This window comes from Anopheles coluzzii, chromosome 2 (assembly GCF_943734685.1).
Source record: "Anopheles coluzzii chromosome 2, AcolN3, whole genome shotgun sequence".
Taxonomy (NCBI): Eukaryota; Metazoa; Arthropoda; class Insecta; order Diptera; family Culicidae; genus Anopheles; species Anopheles coluzzii.
In genome coordinates this window covers 22,843,177-22,864,809 of record NC_064670.1, presented here as the reverse complement: position 1 = coordinate 22,864,809, position 21,633 = coordinate 22,843,177, and the positions used below count along the sequence as shown (strand labels likewise).

At 46.1% G+C, this 21,633-nt stretch overlaps 2 protein-coding genes across 18 annotated transcripts in view; both read left to right on the top strand.

Moving 5' to 3' along the window:
* The window catches only part of LOC120953825 (voltage-dependent calcium channel type A subunit alpha-1-like), an 85,521-nt gene extending 78,352 nt beyond the window's left edge, over nucleotides 1-7,169 (top strand). For 13 of the 15 annotated variants that reach the window (XM_049605499.1, XM_049605505.1, XM_049605500.1 and 10 more), the window contains 4 exons: nucleotides 931-1,161; nucleotides 1,865-2,022; nucleotides 2,088-2,353; nucleotides 2,431-7,169. In XM_049605499.1, coding sequence (XP_049461456.1) covers nucleotides 931-1,161; nucleotides 1,865-2,022; nucleotides 2,088-2,353; nucleotides 2,431-2,584 — 809 coding nt within the window. In that variant the 3' untranslated portion in view covers nucleotides 2,585-7,169. The remainder of the gene's footprint in view (nucleotides 1-930; nucleotides 1,162-1,864; nucleotides 2,023-2,087; nucleotides 2,354-2,430) is intronic. The other 2 variants (XM_049605510.1, XM_049605509.1) reach the window with 1 other exon arrangement.
* A 7,947-nt stretch (nucleotides 7,170-15,116) lies between these two features.
* LOC120948990 (voltage-dependent calcium channel type A subunit alpha-1-like) overlaps nucleotides 15,117-21,633 on the top strand; it is a 22,074-nt gene continuing 15,557 nt past the window's right edge. For all 3 annotated transcript variants that reach the window (XM_040365908.2, XM_040365906.2, XM_040365905.2), the window contains exons 1-3: nucleotides 15,117-15,351; nucleotides 20,979-21,140; nucleotides 21,255-21,527. In XM_040365908.2, the coding sequence (XP_040221842.1) occupies nucleotides 15,341-15,351; nucleotides 20,979-21,140; nucleotides 21,255-21,527 (446 nt within the window). In that variant the 5' untranslated portion in view covers nucleotides 15,117-15,340. The remainder of the gene's footprint in view (nucleotides 15,352-20,978; nucleotides 21,141-21,254; nucleotides 21,528-21,633) is intronic.

The window sequence follows — 21,633 nt, the reverse complement described above, 5'->3', positions numbered from 1 at the left end:
TCTAGATTATAACAGAAATAGGAACACAATATTTTGCTTAACCAATGCATAGGCTGGAAGTAAATGATTAGTTCTCCTTTTTTATTTTAGAAAAGTAAAATATCGTTAATCATTATGCCAGCTAACATAAGTATCGCAAACACCAAGCAAACATTTAGCAGCGTCACAGAAGCATCGTTTGATAGACGTACTGCATACCTTACGGCGCATTTTTGAATCAGCCTTAATATATGCAATCCACATAGCAGCATAGAGCATTTCGAGTCTAGTCAGTCTTTTTAGAGCGATTTATTTTTTTGCTTACGTTCAGTCACACTCCCGTCACCACATCAAGCTAAATGAGCGAACTGTTGTAAACCGCAGTAGTTAAACGCATCCTACTTCGTTGTTCATTTCTTCTACACCTCGTTCTCACTATCGTGTATTAGTGTAGTATAGTTTGGTACAACGTTTCAGCTTGGTGTAACTTCGTCTGTATATATATATAACTACTCGTACTCGTACCGGTGTAGCTGCACATTAGTAGCCCTAAGATAGATGATACTGTACAAAGCCACCATCAGACCGGATCATCCGAACCGCGTCCAACCATCATCCCTCCCTTCTTCTGTGCGTGTTTTAGCTTAGTGGTCTATCTGTTCGTCACCTAGCCACCGTTCTAGTTGAGTTGCCAACCTTCGGAGTTATCCTCTCTTAACGCGCTCTTAGCCTCACTAGCAATGGTAGTACCTCGTTCTAACTCTCGCGGGACGGAGGTGTTGGCATTTTCCAATTAGCTCAATGCATTAGGCCATACCTCCCGCCCGTCCCTACGACCAAACAGTTGGTCCCTCCTCCCCCGCCCTCACCCTGTTTGAACGGTTTTGTTCCAATGTTATACCCCTTCTTTCTTTCTTTTCGGTTGTTGTTTCTACTCCGATTCGATTCCAGGTTCCTGGTCGGCCTCAACCAGCCCCGCCCGTTCGCCGTCGCCCAGTCGTTTCGGTGTACATAGTAGTGCCCAGCATCGCAGTAGTAAAGACCGTTCCAAAAACCACCTTGTCCATCAACCGTACGATACGACGATCCTCTGCGAACGGTCGCGTTCGCCCAGCCCGGCCCAGCTGCTGCAAGAGCTGCGCGACCGGGACCAAGCCCGGCGGAAGTACCGCAACGGAATGGGTACAGGAAACAAAATGCTTACTCACCCTACCTTCCTTCATACTGTGTTCCTTCGCCTTTGTATCTTTCTCTCTCTCTCTCTCTATCACTCTGTGTCCCCGTATCGCCTCTCTTTCTCGTTGTCTGTCATGCTTAGCAACCCGTTCGTTCCCGTTCGTTAATCGTTTCTTCCCAAAATCCAGCCCAATCATGCTAGTATATGTGATGCGCCTCGTCCTTCATTCGTCCTGTCTTCCCATCTGTTTTCAATGTCAGCTGTCAAGTTGTCTTCAGTGTCGTAGAATCCCTTGCACACCCCATGTAATCAAACGCACCAAACGGTCATCTTGTGTTCTCCATTTCTCTGTTACGCAACTTTCCTAACAGCATGAGGTTACCTTTGGTTGGGATCGTTTTCCTGCTTCCGGGCATTAGTACCACTTGGTGGAGAAAGCACAAGTCGTGGAGGAAAGAGGGTTTCATGTCTTCCTTTGTATCGTTTTCCTCCCTCTATCACGTGTTTCTATTTCTCATCGTCATCATACATACATCTTTCGCTGATCGTGTATTTATTTGTACTGTCACCATACCTGTGTTTGTCGCTTATCTCTTACTGTGACTCACTGTTTCGAGAACCATCATGCATAAGACACTTCGCCATTCTCTCTCTCTCTCTTCCGATGGCTTTTCTGGCACATATAATACTGATGTACCGATGGGATAGGTTCCTCAGGGTCTCATGTGCAGCATAGCTATCCGGTGTTGGTGACCCGTCGCCAGGGCCATGGACGTCGGTTGCCGCCCACACCGTGCAAGCCGTCGACGCTACAGCTGAAGCAAACGAACATCAACTTCCCCAAGCTGAACGCTAGCCCGACCCACGTAAGACGCGGCTTCGGTCACGGCAGTGCACGGCCACTTGCTAACCGCACGTTTCAACTTTTCAGACTGGCCATTCCTCTCACAACACACCGCACAGCGTGCATTCGCTGCCCCAGTCGCGCGAGTTTCTCCGCGAGCCGAGGGAGCGCGACCATGACCGGGATCTGTACTATCGCGAACGGGACCGCGAGCGGGACCGGGAACGCTTCCGGAACAGCCGCGAGCGCAGCCACGAAGACTACAGCGTCCGGTACGAGTTCCGGGATCGCGAGCGGGAGCTGTACGAGCGCGAGCGTGAGATCGAGCGCGAGTTTGAGCGCGAGTTCGAAAGGTACGCGGGTGGATTGCCCTTTTTTAAGACTTCTCTGCCAGATGAATGATTGTTTTGCTCTTTCCCTTCCCAAACAGGATGGAACACTCCGTCCCGCTGTCGTACGAGCAGGCACTGGCGATGGGCCGCACCGGTGGCCGCGTACTGCCGTCGCCCATTTTGAACGGCTACAAACCGAAGGGCGCCCTTCACTCGAGACACTCCGATTCGGACGACGAGGACTGGTGCTAGCATAGGGTGCGAAGGCGGCAGGGCGAACGCAAGCGGCGCGAACAGATTTGGGTCTAGGCCAAGGCAAGGCCATCCCTGCCAACCGGAACTCACGCCGCGCTGACACGTGATGTTGCAGCTTTCAGCAAACAGCATTCAACTTGCCACTGGCGCTCGCGGTGAGCGTCGATGTTTGAGCGATGGCTTTAAGTGATCGATAGAACCCTCAACCGAGGGGAGTATTTAGTGCGTGCACGATCACAGCTACGAAACTAGGGCCGTATAGAATTATAAACGTGTGTAGCTAATACATGGTAGCAAAATACTCTTACTCCATTTAGCCGGAGACGCGGTAAAAACTGACCAGTACTAGGTTTCCTCCCCTCAATCCATGACAAACCCTTTCCCTAGCGTTTTTCTATGGGTTTTTTTAGAGAGAAACGTTCCCAACTTGTCGGCACAAGGTGACCATCCTACTGTGGGCTTTTCATATGATCGATCGATTTTCTTTCGTTGTCTAGGAGAAAATTCATTCGGCAAACAGTAAACAAGTGTTCATCATATGTACTATTTGCGCCTAAAGGTAGGCAAATTGATCTTTTGACTATTCTCAAAAATAGAAATGAAAGCTCCTTATAAAGTAACTTAACATTGCAATTTGATTCTACAAGCAAAATTACCTAAATTTATTTAAAAAAAATCACAATAAGATTTAAATGTTCATTTGATTTGATAGCATCAATAGTACACACCAAACTCTCTTTTTGCTGCCAACCTTGCCTACCTTTAGGCGCAAACGATGATAGGTATCAAACAGATTAGCTCGTCCGGCACGAGACTGCTGCCGATGGTGGATTAGTAGTTGCACTCAAACAAACTAATACGGAGCAAAACAGAAGAAACAAAACAAAAAAAAAGTAAAAGACTGAGACAGTGACAGTGAAAACCAAGCGCGCTAAACGAGCGCCACACACAAACCTGTGCAAGGTGTTTAACTTTTACAGTAAACTGAACACAAACATTAAGAAGGTTAACGACGGATCACAAGCGGAAAATAGCGTTCGGTCTGGTAGTGCGGTAGTGCGTTGTATACGGCTAGAAACCACTAGTTAGGATGAAATTAGTACCACCAGTTTGGTAAAAGGTTTTTTGATGGCCCCCGCGTTCGGCTATCGTGAGGTGATACCACACACACAGTCACACGCAACCAGTCACAAGCGAGCGGAAAAAAATATAATGCAGGGAATTTTTAAGTAGCACGAGCGGGCCAACGTGACGTAGATCAGTGAAGCGAAGGCAAGTATTTAGCAAAAGGCACTAATAACCCACCTAGTATCCGGTTTTTTTTTGTTTCATCAGTTTTACCTCGACCAGAACGCGGAAATTCATATCCAGTGGTACGGTGAGGGGGCAGATAGAGCAGCGTACCAGCAGTGTAGAATGTGTAGTGATCGTGCGTAGAAGGACACGGCTTTCGACCCAACCGTCGCGTAGTTTTAGCAGCATTAGCATTGCTGCAACCATCATCGAAACCAAGACTCGTGATCGTGCAAACAGATCGTTTTTTTATGCAAAAGGTTTAGATAGTCACCAACCAAGACTAGCGAACTAGTTTGCTGCCAAGAAGGTAAAGACATTTTCGAAATTTGCAAAAAAGAGAAAAAGAAGTGAAAAGAGAGAGATATATAGAGAGATAAATCACCAAATTAGGTAGTGCTGTATCTAGTGATATACAGGGATTGCACAATGCAGATGCAGGTTCTACTAGTTCATCTTCTTTTGATTGTGATCGCCCCGAACAATGTGTCACCTTGTGTCACCGAATTTTCAATCGTAACCAAATGTCTCCTAACCATCCCATCTCCCATCCCGTTTTGCTTAGATGTAAGTAGACACTGTGCAAAACCAAAATCGATTCAAGCTCGCCCAAAACTGAGTGTGGATATAGGCAGTGCGTGTGCAAATCTTGAACATCCTGACGATTCGGCCTTTAGCGTGATTGAAGCGGCAGTAAATGGAAAAAACAAACAAAAAGAATTATCGTAAAAAATGGGCCCACAATAGAGTGCAAAGGCTGCGGATGTCCAAGCGGACGGGGAAGCACTCGAAGATGTACCGTACATTGATTACACTTAGCTTTAACACTAAATACTACTTCAAACCATTCGGTACGGTAGGCGGTAAGCAGTAAAACGAGTGTTTGCTTCTTTTTTTTTCAAGCGTTTCCACGCCATTCAACCAGTCCAGATACCAGATGTTGCCAAACGTTGATCTCTAGCCACACGCGAAACTGGCCGTACTGGCTTGTACATAGTAAACATTAGCAAACAAGATCTGCCGCTCTGGCAGTAAGTACGAAACCCCGGAATGTTATGTAAAAACAAAACGAAACCAAAAACCACTGCTGCAATGCTTTGTGTGGTGTGCAGCGGCGCAAGTACGTGCATGTTAAACTGCCATTTTCTTCATCTTCTTATGGCCCATTTCTAAATGGCCGATGTTTGCGAGTGCGTAACATAGCAAAAACCAACACAAAACAAACAAAACCATAATACGATTGCCAATATCTACGACCACTAACTTAAAGCGTACGAAGCGTTACCTTTATCGCAGGATGGATAGGGGTTTGTTTTTTATCTCCGCGCTAGCTAGCGATCAAGCATATACATATATACATATAGGAATATGCGTACTTTTTCTCGTTCTCGTTTTCTCCTACCAAAGCTTTTATTCTCCGTTTTTTGCTCTCTCGCCATAGCGTTGTTGTAGCAGTTTCGTTGAACGACAAATGCCTGTTGAGATATTAGTGTATTGAATGAATCTAACCAAGTTTAATGTTTGCTGCTGTCCCTTATCCCGATAGTTGGTTCTGGTTTCCTGGTACGATGCCACTGTAAAAAAAAAGAGATAACTTAAAAAACAGGGAGAAACAAAAAGACAAAGAAAAGGAAATAGACGGGAGAAAGAAGGCAATCGTGCATCGTGAGTACTATTACGGCATGGCGGTTAAGTGATGGCAACAAAGGTATCGATATCGAGCGACACATACCAGTTTTCTTGATCGTTGTATGTAACAAAAAGAAAGTTGTATTCCTCATGTACCAACCAAGCCAAGCATCATCTGCTGCATTAACCAACTCGACAGCATAGCTCAGCGAATAGAAAAAAAAGCGGAATAAGAAAGAGAGAGAATGACTAGTGCAAGGTAGCAAATATTTAAGGGACACATTCATTTCCAACAAACCGAACTCAAGTGCAATAGCAACACGTGTATGTATGTGTGTGTGTGTTTATTCATCTTCCCTTTCGGATACCACTTACAATAGCTGTCGTTAGTCGAATGGAATCGTAATTCAAACAAATTCTCCCGTTCCCCCTGTTCCCCTTCCCTTCCCGTTTTCCTTAATGCAAATTGATGAACGCATCGATACAAATAATGTTCCGCAAGCGCCAGTGAAGGGAGGCAACTTTGAATCCAATGTTGTACATACATTTTTTCTGTGATACGCCAACGTTTAAAGCCGTGTAGTAATGGAAACCCACAAAAAAAAGGATAAGACAGAAGAGACAGAAGCTAACCAAAAAGAGGCAGAGAACGAAGAAGAAGAAACAAAGAAGAAAGAAGAAGAAACTAGCAACCAAAATGAACGGAACACGTAACACCGATGACGTAGAACAGACGCCACTCGTGCGTGTGATGACTTTTCTGCAGTCCTTCTTCCGCTTCCTTTATGTTGTTTACGCATTCAAACCGGACGCGTTGGCCACAAGCAGCTCGTGCGCCGATGGCTGCGGCCGACTATGTAGAAAATTAATACGAACGTATCTATTCAACGCGACTACTTAACTACCACCCACACAACCTATATTAAATGCGATTGGCCCCAAATTACAAACTCGAAACCGATGGCCGCATACGCGGTGATGCTGCAGTGCAGTGCTTGTGTTCGTTCGCTCGCGTGTCTGTGTGCGTGTGTGTCTAGCTGTACGGGTGGATGGCCGTACCCGGCCGCAGCTCCGCGGCTGTACGGATACACCCTTTAACCACTCTGTACCGTGCTATCTTTGTGCCGCCTGCCCCCAGATGGTGACAGACAGTGCCGCGCTTAGTACGAAACCCGGTACGTTTGTGCTTTTGTGTTCACCTTGTCGTGTTTTTTTCTTTCTTTCATTCTTGTTTTCTTTACCAAACCCATGTGCTTGTACCGAACATGGTTGTTAGAAGTACTAGCCCAACGTATCTACTGATCCGATTTTACTATTTGGTGGGCAGCGCCTAAAACGTTGCTACTCTAGTATCGGCACGCTGAGTTGTGGGTATTTGGTGTTGAGACCAAATGAATCGCAATGGGGAAGGGTAAAAAAGACAACACCTATGTACCGATGTAACGCCCGCAGTATCTTATACTCTGTTTGTATGTTTTGGCTCTCATTCGAGGTTGTTTTTTATTTTTTCGTTGTATATGTACAATTTGCGATACATGTTACCAACGCTATACCAAACCAAAATTATAGATGAACCGAATAGCAAAAAAAACACCCAGAAAAACGAGAATGCAAATAAATGAACAAAAACCGATAGCATAACATTTCAAATGAATCAAAATAGAGTGTTTTTTCTGTAGTGTATTTCGTAATTGCTTTTTTATCAGCTCAAATTGCAAAATGTTATTTCTTCACTATGCACGTAACGTCTTTTGTGTTGATTTTTCGCCTAAAGGTATGCAATGAGCACAACAAACCGATGGTGGTCTTACTGGTTTCGTTGTAAATGTGGTTTTAATAACTGAATATATCAAAATTCTACAGCTTCCTTTCATTGAATCTTAATTTCTGTCCTTAAAAAAGTAAATATTTTAATTTTGATTAGTCACAAATAAATTATTTCTTTAACCTTTACTAAGTCATCGCGGGCCACATGGCACGCTCTTGAGGGGCAAACAATGCGCTACTGAGGGCAGCATGCGACTTGCAGGCCGTAGTTTGAAGACCTCTGACATGGGACAATGTTGCAAATCGGTTGTGGAATATTGCAAGCATACTGTGGAAATTTGCAATAATACTGTGCAGCAGTCATTAGACTTTGGCAGCCGGTATAAACAGCTTTGAAGTGATACCGATGCTATGTTTTGAGTGCTTTTCTGTAGCATCCATCTGCATGTAAGAAAAACTAAATAAATCCTGCCGCGGAAAAAAAGGATGTTTACAGCGGCACCCACAGTCTAATAACTGCTCTACAGTATGTAGTGATTAAATAATTTCATTATATGATTGGAAACCCTATTTTCGCTTTCTCTGTGGGCAAAATCGAGTTCAGCGAATTTCAAAATGAAACATTTCACGCGAGGAGCTTTCATCCTGCTGCCTAAAGCTTTTCCTTTCGTTTCTGTGTTTACTTTCAGAGCTTTTAGATGCATGTGTTTTGCTCTATCAGTGAGCTCATTTCCCGTTCTCACCACTTGCTAAGTGACACCTTGGAAATAAAGGATTGGGGCTCGTTTCATAGGGTGCCTCAATGTTTGTTTCAACCAACTTTATTAGCCAGCGGGAAAATGACAATGATGAGGAGTACCCGTTTGACGTCAATAAGCATTTGGGTTATGTATTTCCCCACAATATCGTACCGTGCGTTTAAAAGCGTGGAAAAGTTGCCAAAATAATCACGGCTGGAACATGTCAGACTGTATGGTGCGATGACATTCAATGAAAAGCCAAATTTCATGCGCGCCCACACATGGCGTGAAAATATTTGCCGTGAAACAGTTTGTTTTTGTACGAACATTTACTATTCTTTCGTCGCTTATCCAGCCATCGCAAAAGCAAATAACCCCCAGCCCATAGTGTGACTGTTCCGGACCTCACACGGGCAAACAATGAGCTGGTGAATCCGAACACAACCTCCAGCAGCAGCACTAGCAAGGATGGGGGTGGTATATCGTCCGCTCACTCGAACACACACACACACACACACACACACACACACAAACGGATCGCACTGTCTCGCAGCTCACTGTGCCGAGTGGCAGGGCTACCGGCATTTTCCCACCACTGGCGCATTCTCACTCTCACCGCACGCAAGCAACGAGCCCGCCAAGCAGGGACGGTGGGAGGGCGTACCGAAAGACGACCCAAAAGCCCACCCGAACAACCGTGCGCTCTCGGTCACCTTTCGCACGCTGCAGGTTAAGGTAAACCGTTCGCTCGCGACCGAGCGCAGAACAGTGCAGGCAGGCATCGTGCCGAGACCTCGTCCACGGTGTTGTCCCGGCCCAGTCGCGTGGGGTTTTTTTTCTGTTCGGTTTGCTCCACTGCTCCTTGTGTGTGTGTGTGCGCGCCCGTGTGTGTGTGTGTTTGCGTATATGTATGTCTGTATGTACGTGTGTAAGCGTGGTGGTGCTAAAGCAAGTGAACGGCGGGTAATGCTGGGTGGTTCGAGCGGCGGTGTGCTGTGTGATAAGGTGAGGCTGGGGAGTAAATGGGGATGATGTGCTAAACTGTGCTAAACTCGAAAGTCTGCCCCGTTGCAGAGTTTTGCTTTAATCTTGCGTGGTGTCTACAGTGCGACAATCCAGTATCGCTCCAACCGGAAGGGTGAAAAATCCGCTCGCCAAGGAGCACGGGGTACGTTGTGCAATTGTCCTCGTACTCCTCGCGCGAGGGCAGATAAGCGCAGGAGAATTTTTCCTTACCTGCAGCTCCGGGGTCGTTCTGAGCCAATGGTTATACGGTGACGCACTGTTCTGCATGCGTATGTGTGTGTTGGCATGCGTTAAAATAGTGTGCGTCAATGATTTGAAAAATATATTCCACCGAGGATTCTTTTCGTGAAGCAAGTGTTCATCAAACCTGCCAGCAAAGACCATCGTTCGCTCTTCCTGTTTCTGTTAAAGAGTCTGTGTCTGTGTGTGTGTTGGTGCAGTCGTGGAAGCAAGAAAACGTAAGGAAACGGGAGGGGCGAAAAGGTTGGATGCGAAGAAAAATAGACCCATTCGTTTGCTTTGGGCCGAAAATATCCTTTCCCAAGTACGGCAACGGTTCGTTTGCCCTAATAATTTTATAAGCGTGTGTGTGTGTGTGTGTGTGTGTGTATGTGTTCGTTCGTTTATATGTATGGGTATGTGTGCGTGAGTGTTTGCTCATATCCTTTGAACATCGTTGAAGAAAGTGCTTCGGTTTCGTTCGGCAACAAGCGAGGAAGCAGGGAGCGCAAAGAAAACCTCCGCAACTGCAATCCAGCACAAACTTCTACCCTGCTCGTGCTCCCTCTCTCGCTACTCAGCCATTCCTTTGGGATGGGATTTTCCCACCACATTTACCCCCGACCGTACATCTTTCCGAACCGGGGCACGAAAATCTGACCCCAAGACCAACACAAAAAAAAAACAATCGAAAGAGAAAGAGAGCGAGAATAAAAAGAGAAAAAAAGAGATAGAGAGCGAAAGAGAGAAAGAGAGGCAGTGAGCAAGAAACGAGATACAAACGGACACACGTCATGCGGAGATAATGTAAGTAAGTGTGAGAGAAAGAGAGCAAATAAACGAGCTAGTGGTGGTGCGGGGTGGACGTATTAGAAGCCTGAAAGGAAGGGGGCAAAACACGGTTGCCCTCCCTAACAAGGGAGAGAACAAAAGGTTCTACAGCACCAGCGTTCGGAGGAATCCTCCAAACCTACGCTGTAAACGGATGCACTCCACTGAGACACTAGCGAACGGAACTGGGAAAGCGTTCGGCGGTGTATGTGTGTGTGTGTGTGTGTGTGTGTGTGACAAGCAGCAAGTGTAAGCGGAAATGCGCACCACACAGATGACACAGTGGCACACGACACACATGCAGGCGGGTTGGGTGGGGGAAAGAGAAACCCCCGGGATGAAGATAAGGATAAAAATAGAACCAATCGAACTGATCCCCAATCTTTCATCTCCTCCACCCTCTCAGGCTCCTTTCTCTCTCTCTCTCTCTCTCTCTCTCTCTCTCTCTCTCTCTCTCTCTCTCTCTCTTTCTTTCTTCATTAAAGTGTTGATCGACGGAGCGTTAAGAAGGATAATGTTTATCGTTCTGGTGACCGTTTAAGGGACGCTTCTCCTGTGTTCGTGTGTCGTATCCTGGGAAATTCTTACGCTTTTTCAACTACTCATACACAGAACCCCGCACATACAGTGACAGCTAACCGAATCCCGGTTTTGGGTCACAGAAAATTGTGCGCCCTGTATTTCTTTTCTTTATTGGTTTTCTCATCCTGCTGGCCACGTGAGCTGTTTTCTGGTGTGAAAATGGCAGATGGAGACGCCCGGTAGAGCGTTTCGGACCAGTTCCAATCGCCATTGGCAGGGAAGGGATAGCGAAGGATTAAAAATTAATTTCCGCTGGAACGATGCCAGTGCAATGAGTGTGGGCGTGCAAGTGCGTGTGTATGTGTGTGAGTTAAGCTCAAGTGGAAGCGAACGATTGGATTTAATTATGTGTAAGGCGCATTGATTCAATCCACGACAAGTAGGATTGCTGATCAAATGTTGCTTTCTAATTTGTGTGTGTGTATTTTTTTATTTCCAAATTCCTCCACTTCTTTGCAATTTTCAGTGATTGCAGGCAAAGCAGAAAGGTGAAAAAATATGTGCAAAAATACACGTCCACTCGACAAGCGATACAAGTGATGATCATTCCGGTTGTGCTGTAGTGTTGTGAAGTGCAAAGAGTACAGAAAAGTAGGCCAAGCTAAGGGTGAGCGTTATTTTCAGCTAAAAATAATAATACGCTAACAACATAGGCACGGATCGTTGCCTCGGTTCGTGCAAGCTAGTGGAATCTGCTACAGAAAACGGGCACGGAAAATATTGCGCCAAGTGAATTTGGGATTCGAATCGAAAGGCCAGCACTACTCTCCAGCGTCTTTGAGGCCTTGCAACGATAACAAGTAACAAGTGCGACGATGCCAACGGTTCCACGGTCAAGCGTTTTATCGCTGGTGCGAAGTGGATAATGTGCCGCTGTGTGGATGTATATAAACTGTAAGGTGAGTGAAACTGGGCGACACATTTTTGTCCCAACGCGTTTCTGGGGACGAAAGTTTCCACCTCCTTAAAGCACACAAAAGAGAAACCCGAAACAAAGCAAACAACCAACAACCAAACTCCCTGAAAGGGCGAGCAGGACAAACAGTGTCACAGGTGTGGACGCCGAAGCAAAGAACGCTGGCTCGCAGTGGCAGTGTTGTCGTGCAGTTGCACCGCTTGCTCTACGAACCATGAAGCTTCGAAGCGCTTCGGGGACAAAGCCGAAGAAAGCCATGTTGTGGCCTGCATTTCCCAGCACTGACCTAAACGCGTCCGTCCTGAATCTAGGTGAAAGAACAACTGTCACCTTGCATTCATCGTTTTTTTTCGTGTTTTGCCGTCGCTGTGGCTGTTGTTTTGACATTTTACAGCTGCCACGTAATGCCGTACCAGCAGCAGCAGTAGCTGTACCTTACCATCGCTCCCTGTAGTCCTGCGCGGACGGCAAGCGAATAAATCTGTCACCTTTTGTTGCCATTTTGTTGCCGTTGTGGCAGAATCCTCTGGTCAACGCACCAGACTGACACCGTTCCCGTTTGGAAGCGTTCCAAGAAACGAAAATAGCGACCCATTGCAGCTCAATGCAGTCGCGTCACGAGACTGCCGTTTTGTCTGTGTGTCTGTGGCAGCGCTTTAGTGGCAACCACATGACAACGGTGTAAGCAGTGCGATCGTTTCTATCTCGCTGCCGTTCTCTGCACGGTGATGCACATGTACAGCCAGTGCGGTTGGTAGTAGTGGTAACCAGCATAAGACCGGGACCGGGAGGGGAAAGAACAGAAGTGAAGAAGAGAGTGAAAGTTCGGCTTTATTATATTCTGCTCTGCTGGTACCGTTTTACGACACGGCAAGGGATGAATGAGGTTTGCAAATGATTGCAATCTTCCTGTGCCAAGCTGACAGTCACTCGTTGCTATCTCCTTTTTTTCAGTGCTGCATCACTACATACGCAGGGGCATTTCCCTGTTTGTCGACTGGTTGAGGTTAGTCGCTTGCTTTAATGCATTTGCCATCTTTCTCGGTGCTGCTCGATGCTCCAGTCCAGAGTGTATGTCCTTGCAGGGGTTTGTGCCTTTTCACGCCACCCAAAAAAGCGTGGACGCCGGTGATACATTATGACACACCCGCGTTTGATCGATACGTTCGTCATCCGCGTTGGTACTGCCGAGATGGGACTGCTTGGGACATCCGAATCTTATCTTGTCACCAATGAAGCATACAATTTGTTTTCTGAGTACCTTTTTTCTCTGTTTCCTCTGTTTTATAATAAAAAAATAACCAATTCCAAAAAGTAACAGAAGAGAAAAAGATCCACCGCAAGGCAACGAACCCTAATTAACTTTTTATAAACACAGCCGAACCCCCGGCGGGAACAAAAGCTCAGCGACAAAAGCGAACCCCTTGTGTTGTTAATGTATTGGTGACACTTTGCGGAAAAGTTGCTCCTTATTTTACCAGCAAACCGAGCCAAACTGGGGGACTGCTCTGCGGATAAAAACAGCGTTACTTCCCTTCTTCTATTCAAATGTACGTGAGTGTGTGTCTGTGCGTGAGAAAAGGCTCGTTTGTTCCGCGTTTCGTGAGAACGATGGAAAAAAGGAGCAATTCTAAACATTCTTTTATCGCACGCATACACAGCCATGGCTGTCGGCTAGCTAGGGGGGAATACTTTTACCACACACTCACCAAAATCTACATGGTATTAGTAGCAGGAATTGTGATTTGTTTACAAGTCGTACATCGATTGATGAGTTTGATGGAAGAGGATTTAACAACACTATTATTAATGCCATTTGGTAGAAGAAAGTAAGCAGGAATGGTTCATGTTTCGAATTACATATTCTTTTGGACTTACACAACTTTGTGTGAGAGTGTGTCAATTCTGGTCCCTATTTGTATGTAAATCTCTGGCTGGCTGAATAGATGTTACTGGGTCAGCAACCAACTTAACTTTCACTGTTTTCCGGTTAGGTGTTTAGAAACTTGCAAGATGTTTTTCAACAGCTGTCAACAGTTTGTGATAGCTGTGTCGTTTAACGAAACTCGTGCAAATGTTGAATGCCATTCACATCACTAATTGACCCGGATCACAGTGCATATATTTATTCATTCCCTGCAAAGTACAGTATATCTAACGAAACATAAAATGAACGTCTAAAGAGGCTTCTTTGAACGTCATAAGAGATACATAGCTTATGAATTCTGTTGAGTAGCTTATGAATTCTACTAAAACAATGTATATGGCATTATAATTAATTCCGTTTATCCAAAAACCTGTAAAGTCACAGCAAATAGCAGCAAAATAACAGTGAAGGCCACTGCAGAAAGTGCACGAGCTGCAGCTGTGTGAAAATACACTCGAAACAGTGGCTTCCCGCAATCAATTTGCATGCTTATTTGCATGTTCATGCTGCCACGTGACGCGTCGGAATAATGTTTCACTCTTCGCTGAAACTGTTAACAAATTTCCCGGAACTGCAATGTAATACGATTGCCTTTTTTTTTGCTACCGTCACGCGACAGCAACCACTGAGGGCTGTGCAGCAAACCTGTGACGGCAGATCCAAAAGAATCGATAGTTTAGTGTGATTTCGACCATCCGACCGGGGTTTTAAATTGCCTTGCAAAACCATGGTCAATGAATTTTGTATTTAAAATTACAAACTTTTCTTGTCCATGCTGAAACTTTCTTAAATAAACAATCGCTCTAGCCCGAACCGTGCTGGAAGCGCACCGAACACCTTTAAGCTCAGCTAGCGCCCTACCACTCACGTCATTTACCATCGTATCAAGCATAATGAATGTTAATGTATTCCATCCACCTTTACCCCGACGGTACACGCTGGGCTCGAGAGCCTTGAAAAGTGCTTGCTGTAATCGGTCACCTTTTTGCTCGGGATGCTGGCCCATGCCGATGTCTTTCACTCCTTCTAGCCTCGCTCTCGCTTCGAACGTCTTGCAAGTGACGAAATGGAAACGCTTTATCGTACAGCCACCGAACGTGCCGCCGAACCGTGGGCCTGCAAAACGGTTTCGCTTTGCTGTTTTATTTATTGTATCCATCGTTCCAGACCCTCAGCCCTTGGAGTTGTTTTGCCCCGTTTTTCCTCGTTTGACAACACGTTCGCTTACCGCGTGCCTGTGCGAGTCACTCACCGAGATGTGCCACTCAGAGAGCCGTTGTAAATACACGTCATCGTTTACAATTCCACCCGAGTTGCCTCTCTCGCGCTCTTTTTTCATCGGCCACTCACCAACACACACACACACGCAAGAAAACGAATCGTGGTTCGATTCTGGGTAGAATTATTCCTGCAGGAAGCGCTGTTGTTTTGATATGGAGACGCCTGGTGTCCCACAAAACTTTCGTGAGATCCCTGCGGGCGGAGGAAGATTGACTGCGAAAAACAAAACAAAAAAAAAAAAAGACATGGCGAAACATTGAGCAGCCACACACAGTGTGCTGAGTGACCGAAAACTTACACCGAAACGCCTGCCCCAAAGCGAACCAGTGTCAGTCGTCCGAAGCGTCGTTCGCGTTCTCGTGGTGCGTGCTTCCCATATTCCCCACAGTGTTTGGTGGCCGTCCGCTGAAACCGTGCTGAAACCCGTGGCCGTATTGTGTTGTGCTACTGACTCATTGTTGGCTTGCTTTGGCTGATGCTTTGCTCGGGGTGAAACGTGCAGGGAGACACTGATCTCCCATCAGACACACAACGGCCCAACGATGTACAGTGCGTGAGTATAAGCGAAACGATTCTATGTAAACGTGGCCATCGCTTAAGGGGTGTAAAACTGACGCATCTCGCATACAGAAAAGTGACTGTCATCGAATGTTAATAGTTTCCCCCCCTCCCATTTGGCTGCTTTTTCTCTCGGGCATTACCGTTTCCTGTCAGCAAAGGAAAGAAAAAAAAAACAGTCCCATGCGTCACCAGGCGTCTCCATCACTAGGCGCCTCCATTGCCGAAATTACCCGAATGATGATTCACTTTTAAAACTTACTTTCTTTGGCTGCTACACTGGCGGCTCACAGTGCCAGGCAGATTATACTCGCGTCTCGGGGGAGCTACAAACCACTCACATTTGCCCTCGATTCGAGGGGTCAAGTTGGCTCCTTAAGGGATTCTTGCCCATGGTCATTACGGGCAGCAAACTTTATCCATTTTCCAATATCTGTCCATCTTAAGTGTGTATGTGTTTGTGTCTGTTTAATATAATGTTTCTACGTGTGTGAATGTGTTTCCTTTACATCCACCGACGGGTCTATGGACTTTCGGAAACTAATTTTATTTACGCTCGCCTATTTGTTTTCGGCTGCCGAGCCCCTCCACCTCCGCCGTGCGCGAAAACATGTCAATTGCCAGCAGCAAAAGTCACGACCGATCGATACACAAATATTCACAGTAAAACCAGCAGCGTGGTGGTGGTGGTGAGCGGCGGCAAGCCTTCGCATCAAAGCGACCGCAACGCGACCGTGAGCGAAAAGAGAGCCCCGCGAACGTGCGGTAGTACGGTTGGGCGTTTGTGTCTGTGTGTGTTAATAACACGGTTTGTTATGCCTGCTCGCACGATGCGTGAAATTGCTCCCGCTGTTGATTTTGTTGGGCGCGTTTCGCGCTGGCAAGTTAACAGCACAGCTCTCACAGCTCACAGCAGGACCCGAAAATGCTTCGCACGCTGAAACACCCCGCGGGCAACGAAGGAAAACGTGCCGAACGTGTGGTTTGTAATTTGTAAAAGCTCTGCCCTCAGCCACGCCGACCCCGCTTTCAGATGGACGGGGCTGGGACGAACTTTTCACCCACCGGCGGGTCGATTTCATCTCCGCGTAGCTGCCTCGCACTGCCATCCGGTGCGGGTGACACGGGCGATGTGTTTCTCTTCGCTTTTCTAGTTGGCGACTTTATGTCTCCGGTCCTTCCACCCTTTGCCAACCATCTGACAGACCGCCGCGTTTAACCGCTGCTCCGCGGTGCGGATCCGATGAGCGGAAGAGCTACGGCATCTTCGACCACGAGCACAGTTCCAGCAGCTCTCGGTACGGCGTGAGTGTACTGTGTGAATCTTTCCCTGTTCTGTTCCGTTGTTCGATCTATTTACCATTTCATTCGCTCACTGTCGCACGCTTCTCATGGGAAGCGATGCTAAAGTGGGACGCAACGACACAACAGCAACAACAAATCCATCCAACAGAAGCAACATGATGCCGTATTGCCCTTTCGTCATCACTGACGTCATGACCCGAGGTAGTGGCACGCTCTGTGTGTGTGTGTTTCTGTTAAATTACAAAAAGGAACCCCACCATAGCTGCCGCAGCAGTACAACCCTTGTCTGCCCGAAGCATCCTGTCCTTGAAACGGTTGAAAGAGAGTCCTTTCATGAGTGCCTGAACCGAAAAAAGAAAAACACGCTTGTACCTTCTCTCACCCGCAGACCACCCCTCCCACTTGCTACCCCGAGTCTTGTTGGAATGCTTACGCCGTGTGGCAAGTGTTCTGTAACTGGTCCCGCCGGTGATACAGTACGGCTCTTCAGCATGCGATTGGAATGATGCAATGTAAAATGAATTTTTAATACGCGAACCGAATGAATAGGGCCCGGGTGAAGTGGGTCATCCCATGGGACCGTTCGCTCGCTCGCTCGCTTGCTCGCTGTGCCTAATTTTTCGGACAATAGCGGTGTGGCGAACATGGAAATGACCTTTTGCCAAGTGCTTAGCTCGTCAGCTTCGAAGAGAAATAACATTTCGCTACAGTAAACTTGCGTTTCGCTGCCTTGAAATTATTGTTGATAGGACATTTCTTAAACAAATCCTTGAATTTTAAATCAATTTTAAATTATCATCTTCCATTATATTCGCCTATTCTCAGACAGTCAACCATCCCATGCATTGGGATCGCTCGACAATTGAAACTCCTTAACTAAACAATCAGTCGGGCTCTAGACAATCAAACAAAACCTGTTTACACATCGTGCCAGCGCCTCTCGCATTTCATTATTGATCTTGCCTCCGTTGGCACTGTCTTTCTCGTTCCTACCCTTGGAACACTATCTTTATCTAGTCTGCACTGTGTCGCCTATAGAAATAACAAGTGAAAACAATACATACACACACACACACACACACATACACACCAAAAGACAAAACTATACCATGGAAATAACATAGAAAACGCCTAGCAAGGAAGCAAGCAAGTGGCACTGTGCCGTAGCTCGACCACCAGCTCGATTCATAAACCAAACGGCTACCAAACGGCTTCTACCGTTCTGCCAGCTCACTATCATTTTGCAGCCGTCGCCGATGAATGGTGCCCGACTGGTTTTTCGGTTTGTTTATACCATCTCGGTGCGGCCCAACTTCACTGCCTCGGCAGCGGCCTGCCCACCCGGTACATGCGCGAGACGCATTGATTCAGCCGAACAACAGATTGACGAATTGACAGAAGATTGATGAATCATTAATCAGGGGCAGTTTTGTGTTTTTTTTTTCCTGTGGTGGATGGAAGGCGAGGCAAATTGATGTGGAAGTTTGTGGAAAGCTCGCGAGACCGCTCGACTCGAATCTCGGTCTATTTGTTTAGCATTTTGCTGAGTGGCCGCATGCTTTGGAAGCTAAATGTCCCATAACGTTCGACGACGGTCATGCATATGGTAGAGGGGGACTAGGGAAGGCCGGGTTCAGTGTGTGACGAAATGAATTATGATAGCAAAATGGTACTGGTTGAAACGTTCGACGAAAAGAGAAAGTGATGTAAATAGCAGTACAACAACTGTTTGTAGCTTGGTTAATAACAAACCTTTATTGGCAATAACGCTGCTGAAAGATTTAGTAGTTTTTTATTGTAGATTTACCACGCATTTAATTTTTAATATTTTTTAACTGACTTATTACAGAGAATTTCAAAACAAAGTTTAATAATGCATTAAATTGCACTTTGAAAATCGGTGCAAGCAAACCCTGTAATTTTAACAGCACTACAATGTGTTTGTACTTTATCAAATATTTCTCTCATCGGCAATATTCCTTTAATAAGCATACACTCGTTCTTTTTTTCTTTTCTCAATACTCTGAGGCTAGATATGCTCGAAACATCCTTACCACGTTGATTTATGAGTAAGTAGTGCGCTTACTTTGCCCAACCTACGATAAAATCAGACACTCGCTCTCATTAGCATCATGCTGCAGCCGCAGGAATGCTCACTATCATTGGCCAATCGTTAAGAATATATTTCAAGCGGAAGATTAATATAACATCTTTTATACTTCCGCCCTACCGCTAAACCCGATAACGCTCCGCCAATGACGCGTGATGTGCAGTTTGTCGGCCGCCTGTCGCCCATACCACCGGTCGTAAATGCGTATACCATTTTCTTCGAACCGTTGATCAATAAGAATTGCGCTCTTTCACTCTGTAGAGCTCTTTCTCTCTTTCTCTCTGTCTCACTCTATCCCGGACCCGGCATCTCGTGGCTAGCTCAAGACATTAAGCATTCCATGCGAAAGTCACCAATGGCAAACCGGTGACCATATCTTGGTGGTGAACACTTTGAGGATCTACCGATTACCCCCGGGCCCGACCGCATGCTGTGCCACTGGCCGTTGTGTGCGATATTTCTGCTTGTTTTTGTTGTTGGGTGGTACAAAATCCCGTCGCCACAGGATGTCCCTTTGACACCGTTTTGCCCTCACCCTTGTTCGCCCTGCCGTAACCCAATCGGTAACGACCGATATGCGTGGAGAAAGCACCGTTTACGATTTTAGATATTAGCATCCAGCATCCACAGTATCTTTGCGAACGTCGGGCAAGTCGGCCGCCAGCAATCGGCCCGGGCAGTTGTGTGCAAGCAGTGGCGTTAAGCTTGGATGTCTAGCCACGAGTGCCTGCCGCTCGTTACTGGACGTTACTGGACGTTCCAATCAAACAACGAATTCATTAATTCCCGTCCAAAGTGTGTCGCTACGTGTGATTGTGTGGTGTCGATGATTAGTGGACAGAGCCGGTTAATTATTATTGGGGTTTTCGGTTAAAACAACAAACTGTGTCCGTGTTTATTAGTGCTCAACTATGGATATACACGCAGTATGGCAAGTAGAGCATGTAACAGGAGTACTCTAGTTTTTTTTTTGCCAACACCATCCATATTATGATAACTCATCATCTTTGTTTCTTACAAACAAACAAAAAGTCTACGGTCAAGTTTATTGTTCTCTTCACAATCAGTATAATTCATTCACGTTTCGGTGCGTCAAAGCCGAACGTCACGCAGCGCCCTTACTAGATTAAAGCCCACTAGGAAGATAGATGTGATTTCAGCTTTACTTTTGACGCTGACCAAACTCAACTGGCCTCGGTCGGATGAGATGAGATCATCCGGAATGTTGGCAACGTTTCCCTGGAACATGAGTGGAATGAGCAATATGCGTCCTTCGGCCACAATGAGCGCGTGTGTTTGTGCTAGTGTGTGCTTACTCTACATGCTTTTTGAATTGTTCTCTACGCTTGCAAATAACCTCATTTCGTTTAATGGCTAACGGTTTCAACCACGGGGATGTGTGGAGAATTTCAATATTTGAAGTTTTACAGTTATATGCTTTGAATTAGTTGGATAACGTTTGGGTTCAGGAGCAACAACATTGCAAAAAAGATCCAAAATAAGTATTTGAGTGACAGCAATCAACAGCTATGAAGATGAGCTGGTGTTTGAGATTCCAGTTTATACAGCTACTTTGGTATTGTAATTATATGGCGACTGAAAAGTGTTTGAATTTAAATGATGTTCCAAAAGTGATGTACAAGGTGACAATTAATGTAATTAATGGACGAATCAGAAATTGATATCTTTATCATATGCTATGCTAGCTAGCCTTTAATTTAAACCCCGAAAGGCAAGAGCAAGGCTTTCAATACAAAAAACACTGCGGAAGACATCATCACGTTATCCAGACTAAAGTCGTCTTGATTTGTTTTTACACGTATGGCGTATTTCAAGACGTAACGCCTAACGATTACAACACGACGTAACGTTGACATTGCGAGACAGCAGAAGAGATAAGAATGTGCAAAAAAGTGCCTCGAGGAAGAAACGTTTCCTTTTTGCTGTTTGGCAGCATAGCTCTTTGCGATAAGCTGTCAATCTTCCGTTAAGTCAGTGCCATTAAAGCTCTGCATAGTGTTTCGGCAAGAAGCATACAAAGCACACGTTAAACAATTTGTTTTATAAAATAACGTAAAACAAATTCTCTTTTCTCTTTCAAGTATACTTTATCTTTGATTGTTAAATAGCTAATGTTTTAAAGTATAAAATTACAGTTAATCACCTATTAAAGAGAGCTTTGCTTGCTTTTCTCTACCTACCGACAGGCTAGCAGCGTCCCAAGAGGAGGCGCTTCCTGATAAGGACGGCAGCGGGCAGCAAATGGGTCCGAAGAAGGGAAAGAAGGGCAGTCCGAGACATCGTACCGGTCCACCACCACCCGGGCCCTCCTCGCTGTTCATCTTTGCGGAGGATAATTTCATACGAAAGTACGTACCTACCAGTGGCAATCGCCAGATCGTATCGTCCTGATCATTCCAATGTGTTTCCCGTGCGTGGTAACGATCTTCTCCGTCTCACGCTTTCACCTTTGCTTCACCAAGGGCAACCAAATTCATCATAGAATGGCCACCGTTCGAGTACGCCGTCTTGCTGACAATCATTGCCAACTGTGTGGTGCTGGCACTGGAGGAGCATCTGCCCAAGGGCGACAAAACGGTGCTCGCCCAAAAGCTGGAGCTCACCGAAAGCTACTTCCTGTGCATCTTCACGATCGAGGCGGCACTGAAGATCGTGGCGCTCGGGTTGGTCCTGCATGCCGACTCCTACCTGCGCAACATCTGGAACATGATGGATTTCTTCGTCGTATTCACGGGGTAAGTAGCAGCAAACCAGGTGGCCGTTTATGTGCCGGTTGAAATTAACGCAGTCTGTGGCCGATCTAGAAGAGATCGGAGCAAATGGTATCCAGCTAGGGAGAGA